Below are 9082 nucleotides of genomic sequence, written 5' to 3' on the forward strand. Positions count from 1 at the left end.
GGGATGAGCCCCGAGGCCGGCGGGCTGGTCCCGCGGAGGCGCAGCGCTGCCGCCGAGCAGCACGTCTTCAAGGCACCGGCGCCTCGGGCCTCCTTGTTGGGCCTGGATGTGCTGGCGGCCCAGAAGCGGCGGGAACGCGAGGAGGAGGCAGCCGGGGGAAAGCAGTCCCGGGTCTCCTCTTACAAGGACTGGGAAGAGGGCCGCGACGAGGCGGGCAGCGCCGAGGAGGAGGACGAGGAGGAGGAGGAAGAGGGGACCGGTCGGAGTGGCCGGAGCGCTCGCAAGGACAGGTGGGGTCTGCGGGGCGGGTCCTGGCACTCTACAGCCGCTGGGTCCCCGCCGGGGGAAGGAGCGCGGGGGGTGAGCGCTTTGTCAGGCAGGCTGCAACCCCATGTCGGGAGAGCTCTGCAGATCTCGGGGGAGGGCCCCGAGGTCGTCTTGCGACAGTTCTTTCGCTAGTGCCGCCCGGACGTTTTACGGGTGGGAGTGCTTTCTTCTGCTGTTGGGCCTGCAAACACCAGCCCCGAGACTGTTGCTTCCTGATGCCTGGAGGCAGTGGCCTGCTCAGGAGCAAAGGGTCCAAGCGCGTCAGCGGACCCGGCGGGCTGTTAGCAAGGGACCCAGAGAGCACTAACCATAAGCTTCTGCTGTAGCAGAGGTTACAACTAGAGTTGTGTGAGACAAGTCAAAGGCGAGATGTTCCTCAGCGCTTTTGAGCTTTCCTTCTCTCTGCTCTGCCTTTCCAGGCATTACCGTTCCGTCCATGTGGAAACACCTTCCTACACAGGGGGTGTCAGCGAGGAGTTTTGGGAACGCAACCGGCAGCGGGAAAGGGAGCGTCGGGAACATGGTGTCTTTGCCTCCTCCAAGGAAGAGAAGGAACGAAAGAAGGGTCGGAGCAGGGATCGGGACCACGATCGTAAACGGGACCGTGGTAACTGCTCAGAGACCTTTGTGACTCTTCCTGCTTAGAGTTTGGGCTTGTCCCTCAGCCTGCCTGTAGTCCTCAGCTAATGTTCGTGGTGTTTTCTGCAGCAGACTTGTAAAGCCCGTTTGTGCACTGGGCACCTGATCTTACTCTCTTTTTGCAGAAGAGCGGGACAGAAGTCGTCACAGCAGCAGATCAGAGAGAGATGGCTTATCAGAGCGAAGCAGCAGGAGGAGCGAACCAGAGAGTCCCAGACATCGGCCTAAAGGTAGGAGTGGAAACTGGTGGAGTTCTTGTGTGAGACCTGACAGGAAGGGACTTGTTTGTTATTATTTTTTTGTTTGTTTCTTGCTGGTTTCGTCAGGACAAGTATGGGTAGAAAAGTCTGTATCTTTTAATGTTTGTGATTAGAGCAAGCATAAAACTCCTAGCTTGACCTGGGTCTGTGAGCAATCTGCCAGCTGTGTGTGTGTGTGTGTGTGTGAAAATCTGACTGATCTCTGTGCAGTGGGGTCTGTTCTGGGTCTGTGTGATAGAAAAATGTGATCCTTTGGTAATTTTCCTTGGAATTTCTGGTTGAGGCCCTCCTCTTAGAGGGAGGACCAATAGTTATCCTCTCTCTGTGTTCCTTGCTAGAAGGTGTAAGGTGGGTCCAGGTGCCTGGGGCTGCTGTTTGAACATCAGGTGTCAAACCCCATCTCCTCTGCCAGATGCAGCCACACCGTCTCGCTCCAGCTGGGAGGAAGATGATAGTGGGTACAGCAGCACCCGTCGCTCACAGTGGGAATCTCCCTCCCCTGTGCCTTCCTGTCGAGACTCAGAGCGCAGCCACCGGGCGTCGTCGCTGCGGGACACAGACCGGAGAGACCGGGACAGGTATCGGTGCTCCCAGCTGTGGCTGTGAGCTGCTGAGCTGCAGGAAGGGGAGGGCCTGTTTAAGGGCAGCGCCTGGCTGCGGGCAGCAATTCCTCCCTGGTGCTGTTTTTGCAGGTCTGTGAGGAGCAGGTACTCGGATAAGACGCCCTTGCCCACCCCGTCATACAAATACAATGAGTGGGCTGATGACCGGAGGCACCTGGGGGCCACGCCACGGCTGTCCAGAGGGAGAGGTGAGGAGCCAGGGCTGGGCAGCGGCAGGATCCCCCTCCCCTGCTCACGGGGCCAGGCTCTGGGGTTTCTGATGGGGCTCACCCCTGCAGGGCGGCGTGTGGACGGGGAGGAGGGCATCGCCTTTGAGACAGAGGAGGAGCGGCAGCAGTGGGAGGACGACCAGCGGGTGAGGGCCCACAGCGGGCGAGTGGTGGGGTTGGGGGGTTGGCTGCTCCAGTGGCCGCACTGGAAGCCTGCCCGGCCCCGCCAGCGGGGCTCAGGGTTGTGCCTCTCCCCTCCCAGCAAGCGGATCGGGACTGGTACATGATGGATGAAGGCTACGATGAGTTTCACAACCCCTTGGCCTACTCCTCTGAGGAGTACGTGAAGAAGCGGGAGCAGCACTTGCACAAGCAGAGGCAGAAGCGCATCTCGGCACAGCGGCGGCAGATCAACGAGGTGGGGCGGGACATGGGGTCGGCTGCCCTGCACGGGTCCGTTCTGCTGCCCCTTGAGAGATCCGCCTGCTGCCAGCAAGGGCTGAGCCCTTGCTCTCAGCTGGAGCAGGACAGTCTGTGTCCTGGCCCAGACTGAACGAGGCTCACGCGGAAACTTGTTCAGTTCCTTTGGGAAGCACAGCCCCCGCCATCGGAGTGACTGCGCTGGGCCGCAGTGTCCAGAGCAACAGGAAGGCAGCGGGCTGGGCTCCTGCTGGTTTGGGGCTGAGTTACAGCACAAGGGTTGTCTGCTGGTGGCCCAGTGGACGCTGGAGACTGCTAGGATTATGCCCAGGTTTCCTGGCTTATTCTGGGTGTGGCAGGGGCCTTGCAGACAGTGTCTGTCCTGCCTGTCCTCGTAGACAGTCCTGCAGAGCACGTACTTCATACGGCCGCTCACTCTGTTTCCTGTACCCTGCTGCTCTCAGTTGCTCTTCCTCCCTCAGCTCTCACTGTCAGGCTCCCTTGTGGGAACCATCAGTCTCATCCTGTTGTGGGTGCAGGGCCCAGACCTGAGCTCAGAGTTCTGGTGTTATCTCTTGGGCTTTCTGGGCGGCTTCTGTGTATTTCCTGATATGTTGTTTCCTGCAGGATAATGAGCGCTGGGAGACGAATCGCATGCTGACCAGTGGTGTGGTTCATCGGATTGAAGTGGACGAAGATTTTGAGGAGGATAACTCTGCTAAAGTGCATCTGTTGGTGCACAACCTGGTGCCCCCTTTCCTGGATGGAAGGATTGTCTTCACCAAGCAGGTAGGAACCGTGGCTGCAGGCGCTGGCAGCAGGGAGCCCCGCAAGTGTGAGCTCTCTGTGCTGAAGAAATATCTCTTTCCTCTAGCCAGAGCCAGTCATCCCTGTCAAGGATGCCACCTCAGATTTGGCCATCATAGCCCGGAAAGGTAGCCAGCTGGTGCGCAAGCACAGGGAGCAGAAGGAGCGTAAGAGGGTATGCTGCAACCTGGCTGTGTGCATGTTGTGTGGTGCCTCGCAGGCTCTGGCTGGGCTTTGCAGAAGGCAGGCTGTGGTGCCAATGGCGATAAGGAGTTTGTATTTTTACGACCTGGGATATCCTGCCAGCCCAGCTCATTGCGTTGTCTCATAAGCAGCTGCTGTGATGTGTTTTCCTCAGGCACTGCCTAGGACGTGAATTACTGTGCACTTGTGCAGAGGATTCTGATCCAAAGGGCATTGGGATCACGGGAGAAGAGAGCGGGTGAAGAGTGCGGGGTGGCTCAGGGACAGTCAGCAGTCAGTGTGGTGGCAAGGTCTGTCCTGTCATGTCTCAGGAGAAGAATTGTGAGGAAGAATACACAGAAAGGTAGCATATTAGTTTTTGGGGGTGTTTTCTAGAGACTTTCTCTAAAGCTTATGTGATAGCTGTGGGGAAAGCACAGACTGTTCCTTGTAAATTGAAACTGAGCTGGATTGTAGCTGCACGTACATATGAGTGGAAGGGAGGTGGAAGCTGGCCTGATGTCAGAGGCAAGGGCAAACAGGAAGGTGGGAGAGAGACCTGTGAGCACCTGTCAGGCGCAGGAAGACTATCTCTGGTTCAGATTTGTGTTGGTTTAAATTCAAATTAAATGAAAGGGTCAGCAGCTGTAACCAGTTTCTTAGGAGGCAGTTGGTCACTCTGTGCCTGAAGTTTCCATATCCAGACCGGTGTCTGACAGCTCTGCTCCAGCTCACCTGGAAGAGGAGGGCTTGGTGTAGGAATGGGGGGGGGGTGTTCTGCACAGTGGCGCTGGGGAACTGTGGGGCTAACAGTCCCCCAGGTCTTAAGAGGAAGGATTTGTCAGTGCTTGCTGTGGCAAAGTTACGCTGTTCTTTGTCCTTCCAGGCTCAGCATAAGCACTGGGAGCTGGCGGGCACAAAACTGGGAGACATTATGGGGATCAAGAAAGAGGAGGAGAAGGATGAGATGGTGACAGAAGATGGCAAAGTGGATTACAGGTAGGAGCTTGGTTTGAATTGCTCCTGCTCAGCTGGTGATGGTGGCTGTAGGCGTTGCAAAGTGTGTGAGAGGCAGTTTTAAGACTTCTGGTGTTTCCTTAGGACTGAGCAGAAGTTTGCTGAACACATGAAAGAAAAAAGTGAAGCCAGCAGTGAGTTCGCCAAGAAGAAATCAATCCTGGAGCAGAGGCAGTATCTGCCCATCTTTGCTGTGCAGCAGGAGCTGCTCTCCATCCTCAGGTATGGCAGCTGGGGAGCAGGTCACGGAGCACTGGCCTACAGCTCAGGAGCCCAAGTGAGAAATTCTGGATACGTGGCGCGTTCAGAAGCTGCACCCTCGAGAAACGCAGCCTGTGGCTTGTGTGGTTGGTGGCGGCTCTCCTGCCCGGGCAGGCCGGCGCTTGGGCGGCCAGCCAGAGCTGTGAATGCAGAAGCCCTTTGTGGTGTGTGAGGAGAGACCCTTTTCCTTTCTTCAGAGACAACAGCATCGTGATTGTGGTGGGGGAGACGGGGAGCGGGAAGACGACCCAGCTGACGCAGTACCTGCACGAGGACGGCTACACGGACTACGGCATGATCGGCTGCACGCAGCCGCGCAGGGTGGCTGCCATGTCAGTCGCCAAGCGGGTCAGCGAGGAGATGGGGGTGCGCCTGGGCGAGGAGGTGAGTCTGGCAGCCTGGCGGGTGCAGCTGGGGGACAGGGAGGCCGGGGGGCTGTTGGAAGACTTGCTGGTATCTGCCCTCCCAGGTGGGCTACGCCATCCGCTTTGAGGACTGCACGTCCGAGAACACGGTGATCAAATACATGACAGATGGGATCCTGCTGCGGGAGTCGCTGCGAGAGGCTGACCTGGACAACTACAGCGCCATCATCATGGACGAGGCGCACGAGCGCTCGCTCAACACCGACGTGCTCTTTGGCCTGCTCCGGGAGGTGGGTGCGAGCCCACAAGGGCGGCAGCACGGGGCACGCGAGCTGGTCCTAAAGCAGAGCGCTGGCAGACACAGCCCTTCTCTCCCCACTCCGGGAGAGCTGCCACACCTCTGGCTGCCGGCCCCTGGTTCTGGGCTGTTAGATCTCCCCCAGAGCCCCAGTGCTGCCAGAGGCTGGCTGATGGCCAGAAACTCTCGGCACAGAGATCTTTATTGGCCTAAGACTTCCTGAATGGAGACCAGTGGGTCTTCTTAACTGCACAGCTCATACAGCGTCCATGTTCCCTGGCATCACTGGCCAGTGCCTCTAGAGTACAGTGGCAGCTCTGTGCTGGGCTGTTGTCTCAGGAGTAATAGAAGCAGCCTGCAGCATGCACAACTGCCCCTTCCTTATCGTTCCTTTCATCTGCTTTCTAGGTGGTGGCCCGACGCTCAGATCTGAAGCTTGTTGTCACCTCGGCCACCATGGATGCAGATAAATTTGCCTCCTTCTTTGGGAACGTTCCCATCTTCCACATTCCTGGGCGTACTTTCCCTGTTGATATTCTCTTCAGCAAGGTACAGTCAGCGTTGCAGAGGGAGGTTCTGTTGTGACAGGAGGGGGTTGTGACTGGGGTGTACTGTGCTCTGTGGTGGGCAGAAAGGACAGAGGAGGGGCAGCCATGCTGTGATGCAGGCTTGCACACAGGATGGGGCAGGTGAGGTTGTTGGTGTCTCTAACCCCAGTTGTGCCTTTCAGACTCCACAAGAGGATTATGTGGAGGCTGCAGTGAAACAGGCCCTGCAGGTCCATTTGTCTGGTGCTCCTGGAGACATCCTTGTCTTCATGCCTGGCCAGGAGGACATAGAGGTGAGCCGGGAGGGCAGGCGCTGTCCTACACCCCCATTGTTTTAATCTTAGGTTTACCCCCTTCATTGTGTCTAGGTGACCTCAGAGCAAATCGTGGAGCACCTTGAGGAGCTGGAGAAGGCACCTGCTCTGGCTGTACTGCCTATATATTCTCAGCTACCTTCAGACCTGCAGGCCAAGATCTTCCAGAAGGTGCTGATGTGTGCTCTGGGATGGCGTGGGGACAGGGGACACTAGTGCATGGGAGACTGCTGAGCATGGGCGAGCCATGCAGACGTGCCTTTGTACTGGATGTGGAGGAGGAGAGAAGCCCTGTGCTCCTCTCCTGGGTTCTGTTCCCGCTCTGCTCTTCCTCAGTGGTGCAGAGGCCCCTGCCCAGGCTCTGACTGACAGGCACTGTGCTTGCAGGCCCCGGACGGCATCAGGAAGTGCATCGTTGCCACCAACATTGCAGAGACCTCACTGACAGTGGATGGCATCATGTTTGTCATTGACTCTGGCTACTGCAAGTTGAAGGTGAACCTGGATTTCCTGTACTGCTTACGTCTGACACGGAGGCTGGGCTGAGGGAATTCTGTGGTAGTGACCCAGCCTTCTTCATACTTCAGTCTGTTCTCCTTGTGCCCTGCAGGTTTTCAACCCACGCATAGGCATGGATGCGCTGCAGATCTACCCCATCAGTCAAGCCAATGCCAACCAGAGGGCAGGCCGAGCTGGCCGAACGGGGCCAGGACACTGCTTCAGGTGGGCACATCCTGTCGTGCCTGCAGCTTGCCATTGGGTTATATCTTTTTTTTCTTGCTGGAGCTGTTTGTTATATTGAACTTCTGGGGAGATGAGTAGTATTATCTTGAAGTTCTGGTGGCCTGCAGTAGGCAGGCCTTGAGGCCTTCTCTTCTGGACCCAGGGCCTCCGCAGAGGAGAGGATATGCTCATGTTTCTTCCCTTGCCCATCGTCCCCTGTGGCAGCTCTGTCGGTGCTTTCAGTAACAGCCATGCCAAAGGCAGCTCTCACAAGGCTTTGCTTTGGGACTGGTCTGTGCCTGGGGAAGGGCCGTGCTTGAGGGGCTGTAAACTGTGCTGCAGCCTGGGCACCCACACGTTGCCAGGGTCGAGGTTTTTCGCCGTGTCCCGCTAGCCGGGCTGAGCACAGGGTGGCTGGTGCATGCTCTTGGCTTCTGCTCCCCAGGCTCTACACCCAGAGTGCCTACAAGAATGAGCTGCTGACAACCACGGTGCCCGAGATCCAGCGCACCAACCTCGCCAACGTCGTGCTTTTGCTGAAGTCCCTGGGTGTGCAGGACCTACTGCAGTTCCACTTCATGGATCCGCCCCCCGAGGACAACATGCTGAACTCCATGTACCAGCTGTGGATCCTGGGGGCCCTGGATAACACAGGTACTGGCTGCTGGGGCCAGCTGTCGGCCCTTGGGCCTGGCACCTGTCCCAGCTGCTCTATCCTGTGCTGTCCCTGCAGGTGGCCTGACCTCAACAGGACGTCTCATGGTAGAGTTCCCGCTGGATCCTGCGCTCTCCAAAATGCTCATTGTCTCCTGCGACATGGGCTGCAGCTCTGAGATCTTGCTCATTGTCTCCATGTTGTCTGTGCCTGCCATCTTTTATCGGCCTAAGGTACCTCCTTGCTCTTTCAGCAGCTCGGGGTCTTCCCCTGCCCTTTGACTAACCTGTGTCCTTTGCTCACCCTTCAGGGCCGAGAGGAGGAGAGTGACCAAGTGCGGGAGAAATTTGCTGTCCCAGAGAGCGATCACTTGACTTACTTGAATGTGTATCTGCAGTGGAAGAACAACAGCTATTCTACGCTGTGGTGCAACCAGCACTTCATCCACGCCAAGGCCATGCGGAAGGTGCGGCTGTGGCGAGGGGCGGGGCGGGGGGAAGCCGTGCGCCGGATGGGCCCTGACTGCCGCTCGCTTGGCAGGTGCGGGAGGTGCGTGCCCAGCTCAAGGACATTATGGTGCAGCAGCGGATGAGCCTGGCGTCCTGTGGGACCGACTGGGACATTGTTAGGAAGTGCATCTGTGCTGCCTATTTCCACCAGGCTGCAAAGCTGAAGGTGAGAGGTGTCTGCTAGCCCAGGGGCCGAGGCCCTGTCTGGGAGCAGCGGGCTGACCACGCTCCCCTCTGCAGGGTATCGGGGAGTACGTGAACATCCGCACTGGCATGCCCTGCCACCTGCACCCCACCAGCTCGCTGTTTGGCATGGGCTACACGCCAGACTACATCGTCTATCATGAGCTGGTCATGACCACCAAGGTGAGCTGGAGCTGTTGGCTGGCAGGAAGGGTGTGGGGTGCTCCAAGGGAGGTGGAGGGATACTGGGATCTCAGAAGGGCAGTGCTCAGCTATTCTCATCTATACCAGCCAGGCACGTCTGTGTCACCTGCAGAGTCCTGTTTGTCCCTTTCTCAATATTTTTCCTGGCCTCTGTGAGACACATTTGAACCCCTTTGAGGTCTCACCAAGTCCAGCCCATGGCAGCTTCCAAGGCCAGGAGGAATTGTCCGGCAGGGGTATGGTCCTAGTCTGAGTACCACTGTCAGCGTGGGGAGTGGGAAGGGAGCTGCCAGAGTTCTGGAAAGGGTGCCCGGCCCCAGTGCCTCTCTGCTATCCTGGTCCTTCCTTGTATCCCTGCAGGAATACATGCAGTGTGTCACTGCCGTGGATGGAGAGTGGCTGGCGGAGCTGGGCCCCATGTTCTACAGTATCAAACATGCCGGCAAGTCACGCCAGGTGAGTCTTCTGTGCAACATGAGCCCCGCTGCCCTACCTTTTTGTGTGTGTGTGTGTGTGGGGTATCTCAAACATATCAAG

General features: G+C 57.6%; 2 protein-coding genes across 4 annotated transcripts in view; one reads left to right on the plus strand and one right to left on the minus strand.

The window, feature by feature from the left end:
* The window catches only part of ZNF821 (zinc finger protein 821), a 34848-nt gene extending 27263 nt beyond the window's left edge, over positions 1–7585 (minus strand). For all 3 annotated transcript variants that reach the window (XM_026857102.1, XM_026857096.1, XM_026857103.1), the window contains exons 1-2: positions 7570–7585; positions 4121–4126 (exon numbers count right to left, since the gene is read on the minus strand). The gene's annotated coding sequence lies outside the window, so the exon portion shown is untranslated. The remainder of the gene's footprint in view (positions 1–4120; positions 4127–7569) is intronic.
* The window catches only part of DHX38 (DEAH-box helicase 38), a 9771-nt gene continuing 695 nt past the window's right edge, over positions 7–9082 (plus strand). Inside the window, exons 1-23 of the mRNA XM_026857091.1 lie at positions 7–290; positions 747–934; positions 1092–1196; positions 1639–1804; positions 1919–2037; positions 2128–2204; positions 2321–2476; positions 3106–3267; positions 3353–3460; positions 4355–4467; positions 4570–4707; positions 4944–5130; positions 5216–5401; positions 5818–5958; positions 6140–6250; positions 6326–6442; positions 6659–6766; positions 6882–6994; positions 7440–7648; positions 7728–7882; positions 7960–8115; positions 8190–8524; positions 8906–9001. Of these exons, the coding sequence (XP_026712892.1) occupies positions 2342–2476; positions 3106–3267; positions 3353–3460; positions 4355–4467; positions 4570–4707; positions 4944–5130; positions 5216–5401; positions 5818–5958; positions 6140–6250; positions 6326–6442; positions 6659–6766; positions 6882–6994; positions 7440–7648; positions 7728–7882; positions 7960–8115; positions 8190–8342 (2292 nt within the window). The 5' untranslated portion in view covers positions 7–290; positions 747–934; positions 1092–1196; ... (2 more) ...; positions 2128–2204; positions 2321–2341 and the 3' untranslated portion in view covers positions 8343–8524; positions 8906–9001. The remainder of the gene's footprint in view (positions 291–746; positions 935–1091; positions 1197–1638; positions 1805–1918; positions 2038–2127; positions 2205–2320; positions 2477–3105; positions 3268–3352; positions 3461–4354; positions 4468–4569; positions 4708–4943; positions 5131–5215; positions 5402–5817; positions 5959–6139; positions 6251–6325; positions 6443–6658; positions 6767–6881; positions 6995–7439; positions 7649–7727; positions 7883–7959; positions 8116–8189; positions 8525–8905; positions 9002–9082) is intronic.

This window comes from Athene cunicularia (genome assembly GCF_003259725.1).
Source record: "Athene cunicularia isolate RWA chromosome 11 unlocalized genomic scaffold, athCun1 chr11_part2, whole genome shotgun sequence".
Classification (NCBI taxonomy): domain Eukaryota; kingdom Metazoa; phylum Chordata; class Aves; order Strigiformes; family Strigidae; genus Athene; species Athene cunicularia.